This window comes from Leucopleurus acutus, assembly GCF_964270905.1.
Source record: "Leucopleurus acutus genome assembly, chromosome: 14".
Lineage (NCBI taxonomy): Eukaryota > Metazoa > Chordata > Mammalia > Artiodactyla > Delphinidae > Leucopleurus > Leucopleurus acutus.
In genome coordinates this window covers 63,150,857-63,176,686 of record NC_139156.1, presented here as the reverse complement: position 1 = coordinate 63,176,686, position 25,830 = coordinate 63,150,857, and the positions used below count along the sequence as shown (strand labels likewise).

The window sequence follows — 25,830 nt, the reverse complement described above, 5'->3', positions numbered from 1 at the left end:
CAGTCCCATTGTATTGGTCTTAGTCTCAGCCTCCAAGGCTCCTCCTGGTTTTAGTCAGTTGAATGCATCTCATTTACCATAAAGGTCTACCTTAGAATGTGTGGTGGCTTCCTCAGGTTTCTGTACTAACGTTCCCTACCGGCCCGAGGCAGACACCCAGGTAGAGCTGTATATATTAATGCTTTGCACAGACTTTGCCATGACCTGCAAGAAAGAAATCTGTGGCAAATTCTATCATCCATATAACTGGCCCCAGTGAGTTGCAGCTGCCCTGAATGCCTTTGAGGCTGAGGCAGGGTCATGAATCACATCAGCTAAAGTGAGGATAAATTTCATACCAGTTTTCTAATGGAACAGCTCACATTGTAGGTAAGCTTCCCGCAGAGTACATGTCTGAGGGCTACTTGGTCTACCTGGGGTATTTCCTTAAAGAGCATCTTTTTTTTTTTTTTTTTTGGCCACGTGGCATGTGGGATCTTAGTTCCGCCAACAGGGATCAAACCCATGCCCCCCTGCAATGGAAACGGGGAGTCTTAACCACTGGACCTCCAGGGAAGTCCCTGGGGGTATTTCCTTAAACCCTTGAAAGTTTCTGATAACTGTCTCCAAATGTAAGTCAGTGTTTTTACCAGAGGTAAGTTAATGCCTGCATTTCATGCATACAGCCCCAGAGGGCACACATGGCACCCCTGGAAACAAAGAGTTTACAATTATTAGGGCCCCCAAGTGAGACTATACATCAGTTAGGCCGCACAAGTGGGCAGGATGCCTACTGGGGCCTCCGACCTCCCACCAGTGGATAAGTTTGGGCACTCTGCACTTCAGCCCAAATAATTCAGGTCAGTTCAGTTTTCAGTGCAGTTTCAAGCAGTCCTGCTTGCTCCTGCCACCAGTTCATCTGTCCCTGCAGTGCAGGTGACATCTGGAGGTGTTCTTCATGTAAGCACAGGAGCCGGGCCCGTCCCCTCCTGTCTGGTCAGTGTCAGGCAGCAGTCAGCTGGAATTTGGGAGTGTTCATAGCAGCAAGGAGGGTGGGTAGGAAAGGGGGCGCAGGGCAGCTGGTCCTGAGAGCAGCGAGGGGTGGCCTCCTTCTGGGAGGAGGGCTCCAGGAGCAGATTCTGAAAAACAGAGGTTGGTAATCCCTGCCCCCACCCCGCATCCCCCCGGGTCTAAAGTTTTCCCTTCCCTTGCTTTTTTTTTCCCCTTCCATTGTTACAAAATCAGTGTGTCTCATTACTGTAATTTCACAGGTTTCTTCCATCCTCCTCCTCTCTCACCCAGACCTTTCCTCCAGGAGGGTGGGTGCAAGAGAGGCAGAAAGCCTCCTCACAGAACGTTTTCACACAATTCAAACAGACTTAATTATTAAATCGAAATCTCCTAAGAGCCTTTTCAGGCAAGCTGATCTGGGGTTATTGTTAGGGGACAGAGAGGAAGATACATTATGTCCAGAAGAATGGTCGGGGCAGAGTTTTGAATTAAAAACATTTTTTGAAACTGATCTATACGGCCCCTGCCCTTAGAGAGAGGGTCAGCCTTCCCTGGTGAACGCTGAAGTGAAGAGTCAAGCTGCCTTACTGAGGTGTAAGGTGAAAGGTGAGTCAGACCAGCAGCTGATTGGTAGTGACCTCTGCCCAAACCAGAAAAGGCACAAATCACCCTGACAGCAAAAATCAGAAAGACCGAACCCGAAAAGCCAACAGCAGTGAGATCTTCCCAAGGGGGTGGATGGGCCCCGCTTCTTGTGATTTGACCTTCCTTGTCTTGCAGCTTCCCTAGGAGTCCCACCAGGAGAGTCAGGCTTTCCTGATCGGCAGCGACCTCTTCAGAGGACAGGCCTTCCCATAGGCTTCTGCTGTGCAGACAGGTCCACCAGCATTCATGGTCCATTTCCACAGCTCACAGCCCCACAAGAGGGTGTCTTCCAACAGTTTCAGAGTCCGAGTTGTGCTCACAGAGCAGGGAGACCACACTTGTTTTCAGCTTAGCAGAGCTTGAAACCACAACAGGCTTCATTCAGTGAGCCTGGCCCAGGCAATTGAGGGAAACCTTGTGAATCCATGATTCCCCCGACCCCTCCCCAAACCAGCAGCTTGTCCTTGCTTGGGGCGGCAGAGGGGATAGCTGCCCCTTTCTTGTACAAAGCTAAAACGCTGCTTGGCTAGCAGGGCTTTTCTTGCAAGGACTTTTTTTTAAAGCTCCTTTCACCTGTCAGTCACAGAGTTGACCCACAACTTCATGATACACAAATGGGTGATCTGATTTCCTCAAGAGCTCATGAGCAAGCTTAAAAGCCACTTTTCAAAAAGCCATGTATCTAGGAACCATTAAGTGTACCTTAATCTGGAAACTGTCTCCCTTCTCCTACTCTCTTGGCATACTACCTTTCCTAAAGCAAACGTCGTAGCCAAAATCCAGTACAGGGACTTGTTCTGTCTGCCGTACCTAGAGTCCATTAAGATTTCAGACCTCCAATTTGATGGTAAGAAGCCAGCAGCTTTCTCCTCACTGCCAGAACCTCTGGGTTAAGAGGCATCTGTTTCAGCTACAGATGGCAAAAAAACAAGGGAATTCCATTACCACTTCTTTTTGCATCTTTCTCTGATTGAGAGGAGGTGATCCCTCTCGCACTTATGACAAGCATATAACATCCAGATCACTTTCTGCCATACATGCAGATGCAGCAGCACAGAAACCAATGCAAAGCCATGTTGAAACTCTTTTTTCCCCACTGCAAAGTTTTGCACAAACTCCTAGCCGTTAAAGTCAGCATTTACAGGGATAAAAGTCACAGCTGCAGGGAGAAGCTGTTTCCTCACAGCTAGTGGGGAATGTGGAAGGGAGGCAAACTGCAGGCTGCAGGGTGGCATTTTATTTATTTATTTATTTGGCTGCATGGGGTCTTAGTTACGGCACGCAGGCTCTTCGTTGCGGTGTGCGGGCTTCTCTCTAGCGCGTGCGCTCTCTAGTTGTGGCGCACGGGCTTAGTTGCTCTGTGGCATGTGGGATCTTAGTTCCCCGACCAGGGCTCGAACCCGTGTCCCCTGCATTGGAAGGCAGATTCTTAACCACTGGACCACCAGGGAAGTCCCAGGGTGGCATTTTAGAACAGCGCTCTCCTTTTGCCCCCTTGACCTATGTGAGAAGGCTCCAGGACTTTTCTGCTCACTCACTGAGGTTTCGCTCTGTATTCCTCAGTATCTCCATTCATCCCGTGTCCCCTCCCCACGTGGCTACATGGTGCTGGTATCCAATGGAGCTCTCAATATTCCAGTCCCCCATCCACTCCCATTTCCCCCTGTGTAAAGGGACTCATGTAGTGCCTTCTGAAACAGGAAGATCAGCTGGGGTAGAAAAGGAGCTAAGGATCAGTGGGGAGCAGAGAAGTGTCTTCAGGATAGCAATCCAGATTCTGTCCCTGTGGTACTGGGCAGCTTAGCTGTGTGGTCCTCCTAGACTTGCTCTGGCTGTGGAGCTAATTACCTCCCTCCTCTCCCCTGTGGGAGAGAGCAGCCTAAGCTTCTCTTGTCCCACCTAGAGTCCACCTTTAAGAATTTCAGGGTCCAGTCAGAGGAGAGAGCAAAATCCCAAAGTGCCATTAGGCTGCTGTGTTTCAAGCCTATCTCCTAACACCCAGCTAACAAACTTCCTAATCCTTTCAACAGACCTGCTTCTGGTTCCCATGGATCTTCTTCACATCCTGCTAACCAGCCTCAGGGCTCTCATCTGTCTCTCCCAGTAAACCATGAGACACACAGAATCCCGTCATCCTTGCTACCAGAATTGTTGGGCCTTTACTATTCATCTTTATTAATTTCATTCTCAATGCACATAGATATTCTAGATCAGACAGGTTAGTTATTATTTATGCAATAATTTAAAAATAATCATATTACGTAAGTAATTATAACTGCATCAGTACTCCTTGCCCCAGTGCTTACCTGGGCGATGCGATGAAAGCCAGATGGGAAAATCTCCAGCAGGGGTGTCAGGCACTCCATAGGTGAGGGGTGGAGAAAAGTGAATTTTCTTTGCTTATGTGCAGGAGAAAGAGGCACCTGCTTCCTTCTCTCCCAGAAAGAGGGAGAAAAACCTTTGTTGCATGGAGACAGGATGGAAGGATCCCGGGTTCTTCCTCTGACCTTCTGGAACATAAATACATCTCTGCAGGAGCCAGAACAACCCTGGTGGCTCCAGTTTTTATGACTTAGAGCTGACTCCAAGGTCTTGGGCCTCATTTTCGCTTGAAATGTAAACACACCATCCTGAGTTAGGTAAATCTCTCTAGAGTCATCTCACTATACAGTTGTAAGTTAACCTTGCCGAGGATCTCAAGTTTTCAGCATCCTTTATCCAGAAAACCCCAACTCTTCAAAGTCAGAGATTTAGCTTCTCTTGCTAACAGTTTGCTCCACTGGACCACGCTGGGAGCAGGACGGAGGTACCACTCCCAAGACCCAGCGGTTTGTGCTGCCCCAGGTAATTCCACGAGAACTGGCTTTGCTCTCCTGCCATGTGAGCTTCAGCACCATGCCTTGGGCTGCCAGGCTAAAGCGTGAGGCGGCAGCGAGAAAGGGAGGAGGCAGCTTGGGCAAGAGGGTCGGTGAGTGAACAGGCGTTGAGGAAACCTTCCGCATGTGGGTAGTGGGAGTACTTTGTGTGCAGTGCTCGGGGGAGAGGATATTTCTTGAGTAAACAGAGACGTCAGTGTTAGATTCCTAAAAAGGAAGATGAGGGGGCTGGGGAAGCAATAAGTTAGGAAGCAAGTGTATTTAAAAGGTATATTGATAAAAGCCACTTCCTCTGGAGAGAGGAGGGAGGAAGAATCTGTTCCTTCCCGAGGCTGGGGAGGGAGGGGCCGGCCTGATGCCAGGAGCTACAAATACCATCCCCCAGGACCCCTCCCTCTCCCAGGGGCCCAGGGGGACGCAGGGGGACCCGGGCTCGAGGTGGCATGTGCTACTGCTGGTAACGGGCTGAGCTCTGGCTGCCTCCTGTCCCCCTCCCACCCTCAGTCTCCTCCCCCTCTGATCAGAAAGACCGAAGGGTCCAGAGGTCCTGAAAGTTGCCAGGAGCCTCCTGATTGCGGTCTTTGCTGGAGTGAGGTCCTGGATCCCTGGCCAATGGTTTGCGGAGGGGTGGGGCTTCCGGGGCTGGGGGCCGGGCACACACACACAAAAATAAATAAATAAATAAATTTAAAAAAAGATGGTGGAGCCCCTTTTCTGGGCTGAAACCCAAGAGAGCGCTGAAGAAGGAGCATGTGCATTTGTTCTGCTTGGGGTTAGGGGGCCATGTCTGTATGGAAGGCAAAGCGGGGGTCAGGTAACCTCTGCAGATGGACCCTAGCGGCTTCTGCCTGGACAGCCTCACCACACGATGTGCACGAGGCCACACTTTTTCTCCCAGAACATAATCTGAGAAACCGTCTGGCTGCCTTGGGTCAAAGGTGCAGTAATGGATGGCTTAGTGAGAAGTAGGTGGTCAGCTCCTAGAAGCAGTGACCAGATGACCCTCACATGTAAAGATCATAGTGATCAAGACCTATGGCCTCTTTTAAGATTTCTCAGGGTGGTGACCTTTACATTTCATTCCTAAGGCCGTGACCTTGTAGAAATATGCTAAAGTCCTGCTGAAGTAGTCACATCTGCCCCGATGTAAGATGAAGCTTCCTGTGCTGAAGAAAAGGAAATTCACAATCTTAAAATCAAAAAGTTTATGTCTTTTAAAGTTTCTAACAGCCTAGAAGTGCTTCTTAGTAAAATACATTTATGTGAGTTGTATCCCCGGAGTGGCTTTTATTTTTTAAAAGTTAATATTTCAGGGGTCCAAAAGATAGTCTGTAGTCAACTTGAAAGCAGGCGGAGCATAGCAGACAGTCTGGGAGAAGTGAAAGAGAGTGTTGATGCAGAAACTCAATGATGCTTTCCAGATTTGGTGGGAGAGAGGGTGGCTGACCCAGGCAGAGCAGCCTGCTGGGGGGCCTGGCGAAGCACCTGTGGACACTGATAAGCCTCCCTGGATTCTGGGCAGATCCTGTTCATTTTTCTGAGTCACCCAACCCTCACCTCCTTCAGTAGGAGAGGAGCAGGTAAGGCTGTGATGTTTGTGATGCTTTTTTGTAAAGTGTGTGTGTGGGGTAAGAGGTAGCATTGTGTGTGTTTATCTCATGTTGCAAAGTAGAGCCCTGTCCCAGCTCCCTTCACACCACAGAACCCAGTCCTCTTTGGAGCGGGAGGCCTCTGCTGGGCTTAACCCACCACCACGCAGACCCAGCCGCAGAGACCTGGGACCTGGGTGGGTCCAGGCACTTTCAGGACCGAAGACAACTTTCTTCAACAAATGACAGGGCTTACTCACCCCTCAAATATAAGTGGGGGTTATTCATTATTTGCCTCTTTAAATCTGAGTTAATCTTACATTGATGTTAACGGTGATATTGACTTACTGGCTCTATTTCACAAGACTTCCTTTCAGGAGAGATTGAAAGGCATCCCGTTCCTAGGGCTGTGACTGTAGATACCCATTTTGAGATGGAGCTGTAACAGCTGTGACAGTTCTTATCTTCCTCTCTGTGATTTCTACATGCAATAAGGATATCCTTTCTCATCTAGAGGAGAGTGCCACTGTAACCTTTTTAGTACAGATTTCCCCAGTTAAAAATTAGCAAAACTAGCTAAAGCTTCTGCATCTCTTTCTTCTCATGGCATGTCCCCGACTTGACGTGATAAGGGAAAAGCAGCAGGGGCCCTGACACCTTTTCTGTAAATATCCATCAGTGTGATATTCTAGTTTCACAGCAGTTAAGCTGTTGACATAAAAGCATCCGGCTGGTATAAAATCCAGAAGCTTAATCAGGCCCTCGGCAAGACAAACATTTTGCACACAGCAGAAAATACGAGGAGGAGATGAATGTCTCTCTCAATACTTGACTAAGTATATTGGTTAGATATGTGTTGCAGATTATAGAAAACCCTCTAGAAATGGCATGAACAAATAAGGGGTAGATTTGCATCATCACAAGAAGTTTGGAGGTAGGCAGCCCCCGGGGGCCAGCACAGTCGCTCAGCAAGCCTGTCAGACACCAGGGCTCTTTCTTTCTTTCTGCTTTGACTTCCTTAGTGGGTGGTCTTTTGACATCATGCTTTGTCACCTCATGGTCACAAGGTGGCTGCAATCTCTTCAGGATCCAGGCTGGAAGAAAGAGTCAAGAATGAAAAGGGAAAATATGAGGGAAGGGCCTTTTCTTCGTGAGGCCTCTTCTGGCACTGGTAGCTGGCTGCCTGTATCTCGTTGACCACCATGGTGATGTCACATGCCCACTAGTTTTAAGTGAGGCTGGGAAATTAAGTAATATGCTTTCCTGCCTCCGCACTAGAGGAAGGCAAAGAAAAAGATGACTGGGAAGGTGCGTTGAATGTGCCAACCTACAATTTCTGCCACAAGGGGTCACAGTAAAGTACTACTGAATGGAAGAAAACAGGGCTAGCAGTAGGCCTTACCTACATAAATTGTTTTCTCCCAGGTGGGGAGAAGGTCATGGTCAGGACTGGTGTCTGACCAAATAGGCTATGGAAGTTGGGAAAAGAAGAGTCAGGATTGGCTAAGAAATCCATCCATGTGCAGAACTAGCGCCCTACAAGAAGCCCTCCAAGTACTAATAATGATGGAACGAGGGACGATCAAGTTTAATATCCCTAATTTGGGAAGAGATGTTAAAGAGTGCTAATATCGGTAGGACTGATGTGTGTCAAATATTATTCCAGGTACTTATGGATGTTTTCCCACAGTAACGTTTGAACCAAATACTGTTGTTCATGTTGAACAGTCACTAATGAATACTCGAAGAGGGCACACAGTAAGTGGAAGTGGAGGATTTGAGCCCAGGCCTGCCCGACCAATTCCAGGACTCTCTTTCTTATCCCATGCGGCCTTAGGTACCCCGAGGCCCCACAGGGACAACTCTGGTTCATCTTCCTTATGATGGTGGTGCCCAGGCATCCACGAACTTCTGAGTGGGACCAGGAATACTGAGTCCCAGTCCTACCAGTTATAACCCTCATAGTGGGTTATGATTGCCTCCAACCACTGCTCTTCCTCTAGAACAGGAGCCCCCCTGAGGGCGAGGACTGTGTCATGTTCACTGTCGTATCCCAACCTAACTGGCATAGAGTAGGTGCTCAATAAATATTTGCTGGATAAGCAATGATTGAAGGACTGTGCTATTACAATACCTGTATTATGAGTGCCTGATGCTACACTGTGGTAGCCACTCGTTAAATTTTTCTTAAGTGGTGCATGTAGGAAGGAGACTGTATCTCCAGCTGACAGGTTTAGAGAACAATTCATGGGAGAGTCAGTCAGCGTTGAGCCTGTCTTTGTGACAGGAGTTTGAAACACTGAGGCTTGGGGAAGAGTGCTTTAGGTGGAGGAAGTGGGGACAAGGTCGTAGAGATGGGAAAGTACAGACTATTCAGGGAGAGGCCAACCTGAATGGAGAGAAGTCACAGCTGAAGGGTAATAGTAGGTATGGGAGAAAAGGGATTGTTGCCAAATATGATTGGGAAACATTGGGTTAAATAAGCTAGGTTTTTTGTTACAGTTCTCAGAGCCTTTAACAATACTCCTGTGACTCCAAGCCTCATTTCTCAAACATTTGGCCTTTGGGGCCCTTTTCTTGCAGAGCATTTCATGGAATGAATTTTCCACAGAATGCATTTTGCGAAATGTTGATCTAGTTCAGCTCCACATTTATAGACAAGGAAACTGAGACCCGGAGAAGAGAGGTGGCTTATTCAGAGCCACATAGCAGAACTTGGATTAGAACCCAGATCAGATCACTTGACCTCCAGTATAGTGCTCGTTTGTAATGTGAAGACTATGTGTTTATAAAGGACAGCTTCTGCCTTACAGGGAACTTTTATTTATCTGTTATTCAGACAACAACCTTGGTGCTAAAATTTCCCCCAGTTTTGTACAGTGGTATTTGATATTCATCACCATGATGCTGAGCAGAGATGAGAGCTGCTGTCATTGCCTGTGCAGCCTCCAGAATCTTGGGAAGGTTTGTCTTAAATCAGCCCCATGTTCGCCTGGAGGGCAAAGAAAAGATGCTTTTTCTGTACAGCCATTTTTAAGGGGATACAGGGACTGCATGCAGAAGTTTACAACTTGTGCTTCTCTCCTCAGCCTTTTCTTGTCCCCAGCCTGCTGTGGTAGGCAGAATGGGCCCCCAAAGATGTCCACATCCTAATCCCTGGAACATATGAATATGTTACCTAATATGGCGAAAGGGACTTTGCAGATGTAATTAGGTTATGGACTTTAGGGAGATTATCCTGGATTATGTGGGTAGGCCCAATCTAATCACATGAGCCCTTAAAAGCAGAGAACTTTCTCTGGCTGGAAGCAGAAGCAAAGCAACAGAAGGGCAAGCCAGAGAGAAATGAAGTATGAAAAAGACTCCATGCTGTCTTGAAGATGAAGGGGGCAACATGACAAGAAATGCCGGTGGCTTTGAGTTGCTGAGAGAGGCGCCATCAAAGGAACAGGGACCCCAGTCCTCAGTCCTACAACCACAAGGAACTGAATTCTGCCAAAAACATGAATAAGCATGGAAGCAGAGTCTCCCCTCCAATCAGAGCCTAGGCCCTGAGTCCCGGAGCAGAGGAACCAGTGGAGCCCATCAGACTTCTGACTTCTAGGCTGAGATAATAAATGTGTGTTGTTTTAAGCCGCTTGTTTATTTTGACAGCCTTAGGAAACTAACACACCTGAGTAAAGTCATTAACATATCCAAACTGGAAGCTGTGAAGGGAATAGAGGTTAGGAAGGGGCGCCACTGGGCTGAGGGCTTTGGGGCTGTGTGTGAATTAGTTTTTAGTATTTTTTAAAAAGATCAGTTGATTTGAGTCATTCATATCCTTCCCTCCCAGCCAGGCATCCCTGTATCTCTATGGGGAAAGGCTGCTGGAGGCTCAAAGGGCTCCCTGACAGGGCCAAGTACGTGTCTTTTCAAGCATATCTGTGCGCTGTGACAACCAGATTCTGAGGTCTCCTTCATAAATGGCCCAAGACCTTTGCAACTCAACTGCTGGCCAATATTAGTGGATATATCACTTGAAATAAAGGGGCCTCTCATTTACTAATCCTGACAGGTTGAAGTGCTGTTATTAAAGATAGCACTAAGGGCTCCTGCTGGTGAGCAGCCCAGGCTTCTCTGGGAAGCCTGTAGCTTTTCAACAGAGGGCATTTCCCAGAAGGGGAGCCGTTTGTCTGGGGCTCCAAAATAAACATCACCATGCTGGAGAAGGAATTTCAGCTTCCATGGTAGATAACCCGACTACCCTTAGATCTACAGCCAGTTTCTGAGTCTTGGTACTCTTTTGTTTCTAAATGTGGAGGAAAGTGTTTGCATTCTTTTATTTTACTAAAAGAAAAGGGAGACATGGAGAGGGGCTCGGCTTTGCTGGCCTGAAACCTTTCTTCTTTTTGTTCCCATTTTGTTTGATTTTCTGAACCTATTTAAGGTTTTAATACAACAGATCTAATTATTTAAAGTCATGGAAATTTTTGCACAGCGTCTAATCTCGGATGAGACACATAGTTACAGAGTACTTTTCATTTTTTAAAAGCTCAGGATTAATTTTAATGTTAAAGAAATTTGGAAATTCTGTACTGGATAAAAGTGCAGTTTAAAATCAGGGAAGCTTCTTGGATTACTTAGGACAAAACATCCTTTTTTATTAAACTTGACTGTATCTGCAGGCTGTTTTATTCATGCTCTATTGTCATCTCTAAAGCACGTAGAAGATGCTTTTCCCACAGTGTGATTCAATACAGGCGCCCAAAAAGATGCTCTCAGATTTCATGTGTCTGGGTAATTAGCTGAGTTTGAGCGGCTCAGTTAAACCGTTTGAAGGTCAATAATGCATGAATTTCTGGCAGACTGCCTAGAAGAGCCCATAAACACACTTGTATAAGGACTAAACATGTTTATTTTGTGTTTTAAATATGAAATAACGTTAGGATTAGTTTTGCCTAGAATTTAATTTTATGGCAGATTCATGTTTTAGTGTGACACAGAATAGTTCTGATGTGAATCCTTTCCAAATTTCCAAAGAAGTATTTCCTCTCTTTTGCATATTTGGTAGCACGGTTTCTTATGGACCTTAAAATCAAATTCAAGCACCCCAAATTAAAATGTCAGAGTTTAGATTCCATGAGGAGGCCCTCTTGGAATTTGTTTAGGTGCCTTCATTAAAAGCATAAGATAAATGTAAGTACTGCATGGTAGTTAATTTTTTTCCCCTAAAGATAAAGTGTTTATGGAAAACTAATTTTGTCCCTAAAATTTAACTAGAGCATTCAGATATCAAAATAAACATTCAATTTTGATAAAGATGCTTTTACTTCAGAGATTTTTTTCAGTGAACAAAGCAAATGCAGGTTTGGCACCAGCAGCTTGTATCTTGATTTTGGTTCTGCCTTTCTCACTTGGAAAGTGCAATGTTTAGGCTTGTTTTAACTTTAGTAAAACTTCCAACTGATTATCTGCAACTGGCAGATTTAGGAGTCTTGTGTTCCTGGTTGAAGAGTTCTCCAGTAGCATAGCTCCTGGGGAGGGTTTGCTTGTTCTACTCCAGCTGCCTTACCTGGGTCTGGTGAAAGGCAATCTTGCTGTGTCCATATTTGTCATGAGTGTACCTCTTGCTGTTTTTACACTGGGGCATGAGTATTCATGCCTCATGAATTGTCCAGGAAATAGCTCTTTCAGCCACTTCTCTTTGCTGTTAGAAAACAGCCAGGTTAGGGTATTCTAGAGGCCTTCAACCTGAGGCATATGGTGGAGGCCTTTGTGTCCTGACATAAAGAAACCACCTCCTTTTCCTCAGAATTTTGATGAGGTTTTTCATTGCAGCGGATTATTGCTGAGCTATTGTCACCAGCTCCGGGAACAAGCCACACTCCCAGGGTTCTGCTCCTAATGGCCAGGGGCTTTCTAGACCACTGTCATTAGGCACCAGGGAGCAGGAATTGATTGCCTGGGGTTATATGAATTTATGTCCATCACACAGGAAGGTGATTCTAGTCACAGTTTTAGAATCCCAAGCCATGAGGAGCCTGCTCCAGACTTTACTGGATGTCATCTGCTTTTGATAGTGGAGAGCTCCATATTTTCATTTTATCTACATGCTACATACATTTAATTTGCCTTGCATTTTTTTCTTCCCTAAAAAAGTGGACTCTTAAAGAATAATTGTTTTCAAACTCATATAATTTGCCTCATTATTATAACTTGGAATTTTTAAAAAAATTTATATACCAACTAGATCCTTTGGGAATACAACAAGGTAGCAATAAAAATGTCCTTTGCAGAAAAGGTAGCATTAAATGTAGCAGGTGCTAATCTGTATGGTTCTACTTTGTTGGTTATTTTTTGTGAAACCAGCCTTTTGGCTAAACACTTCTCCCATTTCCGTAGCACCCAAGAGTACAAGACTGTGTGAACTGAGAGAACATTGTTGTGAACTGTTTACTCTGGCCCACCCTGCTCCAGCTCAAGGGTCAGAGGTCCACAGCAAGGGTGGACCCTTAACGGTGCCTTCAGTTCCTCTGAGGTAGTTGAGGATAAAGCCAAAGGTCTGGCCTTCTCTTATTGTGAAATCTAATTACATTTATAAGAGGGGTCTTCTGCACAGGAAGTTAATTTTTGGTGGAAAACTCTGTAAGAGTCATTGCATTCCAGAAACCCAAGTGCAAGAGTAAGTGAAGCAAACTATGGCTGCAGCTGGAAAATGATTCCTGCTTCTGTCACCAATATTCCTGTGTCAGGGTTCACTCTGCTTTCCTGCACAAAAAACTCTTGATGATTTATGCACCTGAAGACGTATCTTAGCAACGGCTGTGAAGGGGAAATGTACTGAGAAACTTTCTCTAGCCTTTGTCTAGAGGGAGCTCCAAAGCAGAGGTTACATGCTATTTAACATGTTCTCTACAAGGCAGTTGACATATAGTTGTATTAGTTTTAAAAAGAAAAAGGCAGGGACTTCCCTGGTGGCGCAGTGGTTAAGAATCCACCTGCCAGTGCAGGGGACACGGGTTTGAGTCCTGGTCCAAGAAGATCCCACATGCCGCGGAGCAGCTAAGCCCGTGCGCCACAGCTACTGAGCCTGCTGCTAAGCTTAAGGATTGAACTAGAAAATGGGCTGTTTTAGGTCTGACCCAAAGGCATAGTGGAGACCCCTTACTGGACCCTAGTACAGCTTCCTTGTTTCATTTGCACAGAAATGGGCAGCCACTGGCAGGGGGCACAGCAGGGACATCAGACATGTACTGACTTTCTAGCCACTCATCTCTTTATTTTAATGTCTCTGGTCCTCCCCCCTGCACTACACGCCAATCTCAAAGTTCAAAGTTCAAAGTGACTGGGTTTAGGCCAGGGATGCAGTGAGGCTTGAGTGTGTATTGTGTGGTTGAGCAAATCCTTCTTAGGTTTTGCTCTCTACTTCTCCAGTACTCTAGCCTTTATCTTTCTAGGAGAGAAGAACTTTTCCCTCCTTTTTGAATTAAGGACTTCTAAGTCCATATGAAATGGGGCAGGTAATCAATTTAAGATCACATACAAGAAAAAAGTCACTTAGACTGTCTTGGAAGATGGGGAAGAGAGTTATATAAGTTTGTTATAAATTAAGCACATAGAATTATGTTTAAGAAGCATAAAAATATGTGAAATTGTACTTTAATTCTATATTTTGTCAGGTTGAGGAGGGAGATGAAAGAGAAGAAAATAAATCTCAGATGCGGAGGGTAAAAAGAAAAGCAAAGGGAATGAAGATAGGGAGAAAGGCTTATTACCCTTAGCTCAGAGGTGGAGTTTCTAGGAGGATTTTGAGTTTTAGGTCAGTTAACGTTCCTCTTGGACATTAAGTTTCATAGCATCATCTCTTATCACCGCCCTTTGAAATGCTGATTGATTAGTCATTCATGCTAGTTTCTCAGAATGCCATAGGTATCTTAGCATCACCCAATGGGACAGCAGCAAGCAGGCCAAGAGGAGATCCTTCCCTTGGCTGACAAAGCAGGCAGCAATTCTGCCCTGTGTTGTGACCGTCCAAGGTCAAAAATGCCCCAGCCTGCCAAGTAGAGAAGCTTAGGTAAACAAGGGAACAGACCAATGTGATCTTTAACAGCAAACTGCTTATCACTTCCCTGATGGCAGTCCTTTATCTTTCATGAAGGTACACGAAGTACTGTGAGCCACTTACCAGCTTTGGCTACAACCCTTTACCCCTGGCCAGTCCTGCCACTTTCCTTCCTCCTTAACAACCAGTGCAATGTATTGGTTTCCTCACTGTCACCGGAGAGTCAAATGCAGGGTATAGCCAAGTTTTCTAAATTCTTTGGCTTGCCTCTGGCCACAGTTGACTCCCATGCAGCCCCAGGACCATATTTATTGTTCAGTGGTTAGCTACTTTAACACTGCTGTCATTAACACCCTAACGTCTCCAAAGAGCGGTCCTCAGACCTGCAGCATGAACATCAACTGGGAGGTTGTTAGAAATGCAGGATCATAGGCTCATTTTCAGATCTTCTGAGTCAGATTCTACACACTACCACAATCGTCGGATGATTCTCACATGCACATTAAAGTTTTAGCCCTGTTGGCCTCCCTGACTCCCATTTTTTCGATTCCAGATTGCTTCATCTGCCAGAAACCACACTTAAGTGACCTTGAGACTCAGGGCTCCTTCATAATCTTTGTGTTCATTTTAAAATTTCCTAGGGTACTCTGAGAATGACCCCTCAAACTCCCTTTCTCCTCTTCACCTCCTCATTCCCATTTTTTCTCCTCCCATTGCTGTTTTCTTTCTCCCTAACTTTACAGAGATCAGATGACTTTGCTGTGCTAATATTTTTTTCCTTCTATGCCTCAATATATTTCTGGTCTTCTGCCACCCTCAAGTTTCAGATGAAGTAATATCCTTCTCATTTCTAACAATAGTTCTTTTACCAGTGCCTTTTATTTATTTTTTAATTAATTAATTTTTGGCTGAGTTGGGTCTTCGTTGCTGCACTCGGGTTTTCTCTAGTTGCGGCGAGTGGAGCAGGGGCTACTCTTTGTTGCAGTGCACGGGCTTCTCATTGCGGTGGCTTCTCTTGTTGCGGAGCACGGGCTCTAGGCACGCGGGCTCAGTAGTTGTGGCGCATGGGCTGAGTTGCTCCGCGGCATGTAGGATCTTCCTGGCCCAGGGCTCGAACCCGTGTCCCCTGCATTGGCAGGCAGATCCTTAACCACTGCGCCACCAGTAAAGTCCCTACCTGTTCCTTTTATACACTTTCCTTTTCCCTTCCTTTAGGATCTTGCTGTCTTACTGGTCTTCTTTCTCACAGAATTATTTCCATCGTCTCCACTAAACCCTTCCTTTTTGTATCCAAATGTGCAAACATGTTCTTTTAAGAAAATCACAGCATACACATTTCACATTCACTTGATCCTACTTTTTTTCTGGTTTGTGTTCTGTTTCTCCTCTTTCACAATCAGATTTTTCCAACAAATGTTCTAGAACCATGGTTTACAGCTGGGGCAATTTTGACCCCCAACCCCTTCCTTTCAGGGACATTTGGCAGTATCTGGAGACATTTTTGGTTGCTGCAGCTGTGGGAGATGTTCCTGGCATCTGGAGGCCAAGGATGCTACTGAACATCGTGCAGTGCACAAGACAGCCCTCACAACAAATAATTCTCTGGCTATGGTGACCGACCATCCTGGTTTGCCTTCAGCTTTCTGGTTATAGCACTGAAAATCCTGTGTCCCAGGAAACCCCTCATTCCTGGGCATACTGGGATGGTTGGTCACCCTGTATCTGGCCCCAAACGTCCAAAGTGCCAAAGATGACAAACCCTGCTCTAGAAGGAAGACCCATTAACTTCACTTTCTTCTCACCAACTCCCTTCCCTTCAGTCTGTTTTTTTTTTTTTTTTGACTGCACACCACGTGGCTTGTTCCCCAACCAGCGATTGAACCCGCACCCTTGGCAGTGAAAGCACAGAGTCCTAACCACTGGACTGCCAGGGAATTCCCCAATCTGATATTTAATTTCTGTTCCTTCCCATGAAAACAGTTCTCTTGAAAGTCACCAATGGTCACCTTGTTCCAATCAAGTAATCCAATTGCCTCTTCTCCTCCCCTCAACCTTTTTGATCTCTTTCAAGCATTTGACACTGTTAATTTGCTCTTCATTTTTAAAAATATTTTTTATTATTTATTTGGCTGCGCTGGCTCCTAGTTGTGGCACGTGGGATCTTTGCTGCAGCGTGTGGGGTCTTTAGTTGTAGCATGCAAACTCTTTGCTGAGACATGCATGTGGGATCTAGTTCCCTGACCAGGGATCAAACCCGGGTCCCCTGCATTGGGACCACAGAGTCTTAACCACTGGACCACCAGGGAAATCCCTGCTATTCATTTTGAAGTCTTTTCCTCATAATCTTGCTTCTCTCCCTCCTACCCTCATCATCGTGCCTTCTCTCTTTTGTGGGCTCCTATTTCTACTACATCTTAAACGTAGGTAGTCTCTCAGTTAAGTGTTCCTTGGCTCTCTTCTTTACTCTTCTAATAAAAGAATTAATTTCATTCCTTTTTTTATTTTTTGCCTGTGCTATGCAGCTTGTGATCTTAGTTCTCCGACCAGGGATTGAACCTGGACCCTCGGCAGTGAGACCACGGAGTCGTAACCACTGGACTACCATGGGATTACCTAATTTCACTCCTTATCTTCAGCTCTCATCTTTATTGGTTGATTCCCAGATCACTTTTCTGAGTCCTAGTCCTTCATTTCCAATTAATTGAGGGGTTCCCTTGGATACCCAGCAGAATCTAAAACTCAACCTGATTAATGGCAGGTTAAGAAGAACAATTTTATATGTTGGCAAAGAGGAAAGATAATACAGTCTAGCTTCTATTTCCAGTCTTATCTTCTATTTTGGTCTGATATAACCCTTAAACTCTACCCAACCAGGATAACTCTCTCCATGCTCTTATATATCTTGTGATTCCCTCCTTCCATGATTTTGTTCCATGTATTCTTAAACGTAGTTTTGTTTGTTTGTTTTTTTGTTTTGTTTTGTGGTACGCGGGCCTCTCACCGCCGCGGCCTCTCCCGCTGCGGAGCACAGGCTCCGGACGCGCAGGCTCAGCGGCCATGGCTCACGGGCCCAGCCGCTCCGCGGCATGTGGGATCCTCCCGGACCGGGGCACGAACCCGCGTCCCCTGCATCGGCAGGCGGACTCCCAACCACTGCGCCACCAGGGAAGCCCCTGTTCCATCTATTCTTGAAAACTGTAAATCACTTCTGCCTTTTCCTTCTTCAGATCTTCCTAATCATTTCAATCAGGAAAGTGTGGAATGACAAAAATACTGGATTAGGAGTGAGAAGATCTATTTCTGTCACTTTACTTTCTTTTAGGATTGGGACAATTACTTGAACTTTCTATGGCTATATATATTTTAAATGAAGAAATAATAATCCTATCTGTGCCTATCTAAGGTAGCTAATATGAAAAAATGCTTTGAAAGATGTGAATTGCCAAGTAAGCGTTGTCTGACTTGAACTCCAATAGCACTTTGAGCCTTTCATATAGAAACTTATTATCTCTTGCTTATAAAGTAGTGACAATTAGACTTCTTAAAAGTAGAGATCACAAACTAAGCCTTTTTCTTCTGTAGTTTCTATCATTGTGCATATAATGTTAACAGATTGAGTAAAGACTGATGAAAGAAAAGCAATTCCACCTGATATTCAGTCTTTATTCTTGATTCACTAATTCCAAATATTTTATACTATATCAAATTTATCACCCTTTTTTTTTTTTTAAATCTCCAATTTAGGTGATGTCTTTCCAGTGCAAATGAATCCAATAGCTCAATCTCAGTTTATACCTTTGGCTGAAGTTCTTTGCTGTGCTGTATCTGATATGAATGCCGCTCAGATTGTAGTAACACAGGAATCACTATTGGAACATTTGGTGAAACATTACCCAGGTAGAGTAACAAGTTTTTCTCTATTAGTTCATTGTATGTGTTTGGTTTCTATTTATAAATCATCTTAAACACATAAACTGGGCAATATCTAATTTTTTTTCTATTATAGAACCTTGTATTAGAGCCCCGGTGGAAAAAGTTCTGCATCAGCAAGTTTATGAGTATTTCTTTTATTTTCCAGATGAACTTTTTCAAAATAATGTTTATGGTAATAATTAAGTCAGACTCTGTAGAAAGGAGTGCAAAGGAAAAAATGAAGATTCAATTTCTCCCCCGCCTCCTTTTTTTTTTGACCGTGCCCCTCGGCATGTGGGATCTTAGCTCCCCAACGAGGGATTAAACCCGTGCCCCCTGCAGTGGAAGCGTGCTTGCGAGTCTTAACCACTGGACCACCAGGGAAGTCCCTGCCTCCTATTCTTTTTTTTTTTTTTTTTTTTTTTTTTGCGGTACGCGGGCCTCTCACTGTTGTGGCCTCTCCCGTTGCGGAGCACAGGCTCCGGACGCGCAGGCTCAGCGGCTATGGCTCACGGGCCCAGACGCTCCGCGGCATGTGAGATCCTCCCGGACCGGGACACGAACCCGTGTCCCCTGCATTGGCAGGCGGACTCTCAACCACTGCGCCACCAGGGAAGCCCGTGCCTCCTATTCTTTTTTTTTTTTTTCATCTTTATTGGAGTATAATTGCTTTACAATGGTGTGTTAGTTTCTGCTTTATAACAAAGTGAATCAGTTATACATATACATATGTTCCCATGTCTCTTCCCTCTTGCGTCTCCCTCCCTCCTACCCTCCCTATCCCACCCCTCCAGGTGGTCACAAAGCACTGAGCTGATCTCCCTGCCGTGCCTCCTATTCTTAAATTGCTACTTCCCAGAGGTGACATCTTCTGTCGTTTATAGTTTCTCATGGACACTTTCATAAGTTGTATTTGAATATATGTATCCTTTTTAAATAAGTTGGATCATTCTATACATTCTCTCTGCACCTTTCTTTTTTTAACTTAAAGACATGTTTTTGAGATCTTTCCGTATAAGCATATATCGATCTATCTCATTCTTTTCATAGGTGCATGATATCCCAGTGTATGAATGTAGAAGAGTAGTTTTTTATTTTTCCCATTATAAGATATGCTTATTGTAGAGAAATCCAGAAAATATAGAAAAGTAATCACTTATAGTACCTCTACTCAAAGGAAACCAATATTAACATATTGATATATTTTTTTTGTGTTACACATTTTTTTTCACATTTTTAACATTGTTTTCATAATATGAATATAATTTTGAACTCTGCTATTCAGAAAGGGAATTTCTTTTAAAATTGTTACCTTCTCAGTTTGAAAAACCACCATAATCTAGATGTTAGGTAGTTTGCCCTCACCCAGACTGATTTTTATTTTCTCTTTAGATTCTTACTGAGGTTTAAGCTATGAGACTGGTTTTCAAAAACTTCCATGTTTGCTCTCAAGAAGGCTTTCCTTAGTCACAATTTAAATTTATAATGAGGTTGTATAACTTGGTGTCTGTGTTTGAGTGAACAGATTTTTTTCTTTGCTTAACCGGTAACCTAGCCATATGTCTTTGTGTAGACGAAATTATATTTCTGTTACTCAGTTGAATTATGATTATTGTTAATGCTTCTTTGACATTTTAATTATATATATTAATTGTGTTACAGTTAGCTCTGGGTTCATCAAGCAAATGTGTGGTCATTTCTGAGTTACTGATTTCACTCATTAAAATGTTTCTTATTCAGAACGCATCAGTGTAAAGTGCTTATTTGTTTTAGGCATTGCAATTCCATCTCAAGATATTCTCTATACCACTCTGGGAACTCTCATTAAAGAAAGGAAGATTTATCACACTGGAGAAGGATACTTCATAGTTACTCCTCAGACTTACTTCATTACAAATACAAACCCCCAAGAAAATAAGAGAGTCCTATCAGATGAAAGTCCCCGGATGCCAACTTCCATTACATACCTGGTGAACGTGGAAAGCTGTGCAGACCTAGCCAAAGAAAATGCGGCCCCCATATCCCATTGTCATTCTTGCCAGTGTTTCTATGATGTGTGCACTCAGTATATACAGGAACCACCAGCTGCTGCAGAAGTGACTAGAAAATGCCGGAAAGGTCTTGGGGAATCCAAACCTTTGGTACAGAATCGAACAGTTTCAGTGTCTGAGGAGAATCGCGTCTGTGACAGCGCCAAACCTTTACCATTCACAAAAGACAGAGAAAAAGCCAAGAAATTTGGCTTTAGCCTCTTCTGGCGCAGTATATCCAGAAAGGAGAAGTCCAGAACAGAGCACAGCAGTTTCTCTGCCCAGTTCCCACCAGAAGAATGGCCCGTCCGAGATGAAGATAACTTGGACAATATCCCTCGAGACATTGAACATGAGATAATCAAACGAATTAATCCCATTTTAACTGTTGACAACTTAATCAAACATACTGTCATAATGCAAAAATACGAAGAACAGAAAAAATATAATAGCCAGGGCACTTCCACTTATATGCTGACACTCAGGCATAAGTATCCTTCAAAAGTGGGAGTTAAGAAAAGTCAGGGCCGGTCTGTAAAGCCTCGAAGGCGGGGCCATTCACATAGAGATAGAGACAAAGCCAGGAGTCAGGGAAGTGGGCCTCAGCCAGGAAGCATTAGGCTGGAGAAACACCCCAAGCTCCCTGCTACACAGCCCACCCCCAGAATTGAAAGCCCAAATGAAGTAGAGCTTCAGAAACCACTTGGTGAGAATCCATCAGTGCTAGGTTCCCATTTGATTTACAAAAAGCGAATCAGTAATCCTTTCCAGGGTTTCTCTCACCGAAGGAGCCCAATAACCAAAGAGCACAACATCCAGATCGGTGACCTGAAACCCAGTCAGATTGGACCAAAGGGAAAGCCTTTCCAAAGGGCAAGGTCTTTGGATTCCTCAAGAATCTTTGAGAGTGAAGCCAAACAGTCATACAGTGAACAATGTAATGATAAACTGAGAGCAGAATCCATTTATGTGAATCACTCTACTGTCAAACCTATCAGTGATGACTTTAGAGATTACCTCTTCAATTATTCTCAATGTGGTGTTTTGCAAAATGATAGTAACTGCTGTTCCTTCAGGGAAAGCACGTTGAGATGTGATGTGTATGGTGGAGAAAATGAGGCAATCCCTGAAGTCTCGAGGAAGAGCTACTCTCATTTTGACACATTAGAAGAGACAAAAGAAACACAGCATGTCCTGCCATCACAAGGTTCCTCTTCTTTAGACCAAGCATCCTCTGCTCGTAGATCAGTTGATGAAACAATACACCAGTTCCAAAATCTTGGTCTTTTGGATTACCCAGTTGGTGCAAACCATTTGAGACAACCTGAGAGACAAGACAGAGACTCAGAGGAAACTCTGATGAGAAAGGCATTTATCCAGGAAGCAGAGACTGTGAGTCTAGAAAATGAAGGACTTTCTGATGACGACCAGGCCTTGTATCAGAATGAAGCAGATGATGAGGATGGGGCCTGCAGTTCATTGTATCTAGATGAGGATGACTTTTCTGAGAATGACGACTTAATTCAAATGCTGCCTGGCCACATTCAAGTTTCCTTTCCAGGGGGAAACAAGTGGAATCATTTAGGAAAACGACCGAAGGTCGTGACCGAAAGGTCTCTGACTGAGTACAATAGCAACATACAGAGGTTTGAGCCTCTGGTGCTCAAAGGAAATGAACATTACAAGCCCACTGGGTTGCTTACTAATCCCGGTGAAAGCCAAAAACGTAATCTCTCTGCTGAAAACTGTGTCCTCAATTTAGGGATCCAGTCTGGTTTTGACTATGAAAAGGAACCCAGTGTAGCTAAATGTGTACAGGCCTCAGCACCTGCTGATGGAAGTACATTTGATTACTACAGCACAAGGAAAAGTGCTTCAGAGGCTGAAACCCTACAAGACCCTGTTGGTGACACAGGAAAGAAACCAGCCACCTGGAGTCAGAGTGCTCAGAATCAGGAAATGAGAAAACAGTTCACACACAAGTTAGAACTGTTCAACACTTCGCATATGCCAGTTGTGGCTCAGGACGTCCAACCTGAACATAGTCACTTGGAAGGAACCGAAAATCAGAGCATGGCAGGAGATAGTGGAATAGATTCTCCACGGTAAGTGCACATAGAAGTGATTGGCCACTATCCCACAGGAATTATTAAAATCAAGGGCATATTGAGTTACCTTGTGGGAGACTCCTGAATAAATTTTTTATAATGATACAAGTCTACCAGCCTTTACTGAATAAATTGTATGAAGTTACAATGAAACCTCTTATATAATAGGATAGAGTTCATTTTTAATGTGAACCAAGATTTGACTGTTCCACTACTACTAAATCTTGAATTATTTCTAAAAATAGGAAGGAACTACCATAAACCAAGCACTTCCTGAACTGAAGGTTGGAAAGTTTTCACTTATATTCCTGGTTCTACACAGGTTGAGATAGAGATGTGGCTACTTTCCACTAATATTTTCCATGCCAGTTTGTTTAAATAACATTGTTCAGCATATAAAAGTAATTTGGTCATAATAGAACATTTAAAGTACTGAAAAGTAGTTTTTTAAAAACATCTATAATCACCCTACCATCTAGATATTTTTAAAATTCTTTTTATATTTGGTGTATTTATACTTTGGTCTGAACATATTGAATCTATATATTTTGTCTGTTGAGCTCATACTGTAGTTACTATTTTGCATGTTGCTTTTTTCAATAGAATATAATGAACATTCCCCCATGTTATTAAATAGTTTTCTAAAAAGTCATCTTAAAATTTGGCATATATCTTCATTAGTTTTTTTTATTATATAAAATTATTGTGTACCTCTTTTTTAAACAGTAATATAGAAATGTAAAAAGTAAAACTGGTAGTCTCCATTCCCTAGCCTTTTCCATTCCTATTCCGTAGAGGTGACCTAAATATTGTTAACAGTTTGGCGTATATTCTTTCAGACTTTTCCCCTTGCATTTATAAATATAATTATTTTCTAACAACAGAGCATACAGAGCTGTGGCTTTCTTTTTCACCTAATTTATCATGGATATCCTGCAATCAGTACATATATATCCTGCTTTTTGGGGGGGGCACTGCGCTGTGCAGCTTGCAGGATCTTTGTTCCCCGACCGGGGATTGAACCTGGGTCCTCAGCAGTGAACGCTCAAGAGTCCTAACCACTGGACCACCAGGGAATTCCCTCCAGCTCATGTTTTTTTTTTTTTTTTTTTTGCTGTGCCACGCAGCATGCATGTGGGATCTTAGTTCCCTGACCAGGGATCGAACCCGTGCCCCCTGCAGTGGAAGCATGGAGTCTTAACAACTGGACCGCCAGGGAAGTCCCTCATTTTTTGAAATGGCTGCTTAGTATTCCATTATGTGGACCCTGTTATTTACATAACCATTATTTTCCTTCCTTTGACATTTAGATTATTCCCAGTTTTTTTGCTATAATAAATCAATCTGCAGCGAATTGTTATTACTAAATGTTTGTGGACATTCCTAATTATTTATAACTTAGGCTAAATTCCTGGAAGTTTGCATTTTTTTAAACACATCTACTTTATTGGGGAACAAGATTTTTTTGCCTGAAACAATAGTTTAATTCATATTAAGTCATTGAAGTATCAAAACATGTTGTCTTTGAGGTAAACAACAGTGTAAACCAATAAGCCATGGGTTCCCTTTTTTTCCTCTCTGGCAAAAACAAAAATAAAACCAAAAACAAACCCAAAACAGATAAGAGAAATTGACATGAATTGAGAATTTAAATTTGAGAAATCTTGAGAAATTTAATTTTTAAAAATTGCTTATAATATGGTTTTCTTGAAAGATTTATAACTATAATCATTAAAGACATTTATAGGAAAAGGGAGGGGAGATAACATTTGGACGTCAACTATGTGCCATAATTGGATTAGGATTAGGGACACAGAGATGAACAAGATGTTGTTGCTACCTATAGGAAGCTTACAATTTAGCTTAGCATAGTTGAGGAGACCAACAAACAATAAACAAATTGAACTCAACAACAAAGCATAAACTCTTAATTCCACATCTCTTTGGCAGTTATGAAGAGTGATGGGCTGTGTGGGAAAGATTTATGGAGGACACATTTTTGAGACATCTCTTGATGTAATGGACAGGTGAGGGAGAGGCGGCAAGGTGGGAGAAGGGGAATGTCAAAAACAAAATGCCCAACCAGGAATGTGAGTTGGCTGAAGCAAGGCAGATGTGTTGGATAAGGGACTAACATCGCTTACAGCTCCTAGGAAAGGAACGCTAGTCAATATGAAAAATATTACAGTTGGCTTTTCCTTTCCATATGCTTACTCAAAAAAGAAACAAATTATACAAGAAGATATTGGTCATTTTAGTTGTATAGAAGAGTTTTTCATGGAGCTTATTGTTTCTGCCTAGAATATATTTGATATTGGATCGAGAACAGATGTTCAGAGAATATGAACTTCTTAGAAAGCAGCTGTCAAATAATTGAGTTGCTATTGGGAATCCTTTAAAATGTAAAGAGCACTTTAGATTTTTAAAGGTTAACTTATTTGATAAGTTAGTTCCTGTTAGTAAATGTACTCCTTCAAAGTAACAAATGAAGGTATTTTGCCTTGGTTAGAAATCCAGGCCCTTTTGAAGGCAATAATTCTGTTATTTTTAATATCTTTAGGACACAGAGTCTGGCATCTAATAACTCAGTCATTTTGGATGGACTAAAAAGAAGACAGAATTTTCTGCAGAATTTTGGAGGCACAAAGAGCAGTCAAACACCCACGTCCAATTCCTTACTACAACTAACTCCAGTCATAAATGTTTAATTCTTTTTTTAAGATTTTTTTTTTCAATGTGGACCATTTTTAAAGTGTTTTATTGAATTTGTTACAACATTGCTTCTGTTGCATGTTTTGGTTTTTTGGCCTTGAGGCATGTGGGATCTTAGCTCCCTGAACAGAGATCTAACCCATGCCCCCTGCATTGTAAGGTGAAGTCTTAACCACTGGACCTCCAGGGAAGTCCCATAAATGTTTAATTCTTACTTTTCTTTTGGAAACTTTTTTTTTTTGTAAAAATGTACAGCATTAATATAGAATGTTTTAACCAACTGAGTTTGTAAGAATTCTCTAAGGCCAAGCATATATGTTATTAACCTCATTACATATTTTGTTGTAGTTACTGGTTTTTTTCCTTTTTTGACATTGGCTTTTTTAAAGCTTATTTTACTATAAATTTATTGGGAATATATAGATTGTTTACAATAAAAAACATGGAATCATTGGTCTTCTTCCAATTAAATGTAATTTAAGTTGAATCATCAGACGGACATTCATTAGTTTCTCAAATACATAGGAAGCTAATTTACTACCTAATAGTGAATTTTTGTACCCACATCAATACCAAGTTCTTACAGTAAGTGGATCTCACCAGATTTCAACACAGAACCCCAGAAAATAGTGTGTTAGGGTTGCATAGATACGTTGTTTGCAAATTAAGTCTTTTATAATCAGAAAGAATTTATATAGATGTGTTGGGTGCAACAAGAATTCTTTCTATCCAGTCATTGCTGCCAAGGATATCCTTTGTGAACAGCTGGAACATGAACAAATGTCTCCACACTATGATTGACTGACAATGTCCAAAATACCCATGGCAGTAGACATATGGCTCAACTGTTTGGTTCCTCCCCACGTTTGAGGCTCTCTCTATAAAATGGCTTTGAGAAGTCAGGATGTTCTCAGATGGTGGAGA

At 43.1% G+C, this 25,830-nt stretch overlaps 1 protein-coding gene across 3 annotated transcripts in view; it reads left to right on the top strand.

Moving 5' to 3' along the window:
- STOX1 (storkhead box 1) overlaps positions 1–25,372 on the top strand; it is a gene marked incomplete at both ends in the record, with an annotated part of 49,879 nt that extends 24,507 nt beyond the window's left edge. Inside the window, 3 exons of one of the 3 annotated variants that reach the window (XM_082855119.1) lie at positions 17,889–18,041; positions 19,830–22,191; positions 24,755–25,372. In XM_082855119.1, coding sequence (XP_082711245.1) covers positions 17,889–18,041; positions 19,830–22,191; positions 24,755–24,902 — 2,663 coding nt within the window. The remainder of the gene's footprint in view (positions 1–17,888; positions 18,042–19,829; positions 22,192–24,754) is intronic. The other 2 variants (XM_082855120.1, XM_082855121.1) reach the window with 2 other exon arrangements.
- Positions 25,373–25,830: the final 458 nt, after the last annotated feature.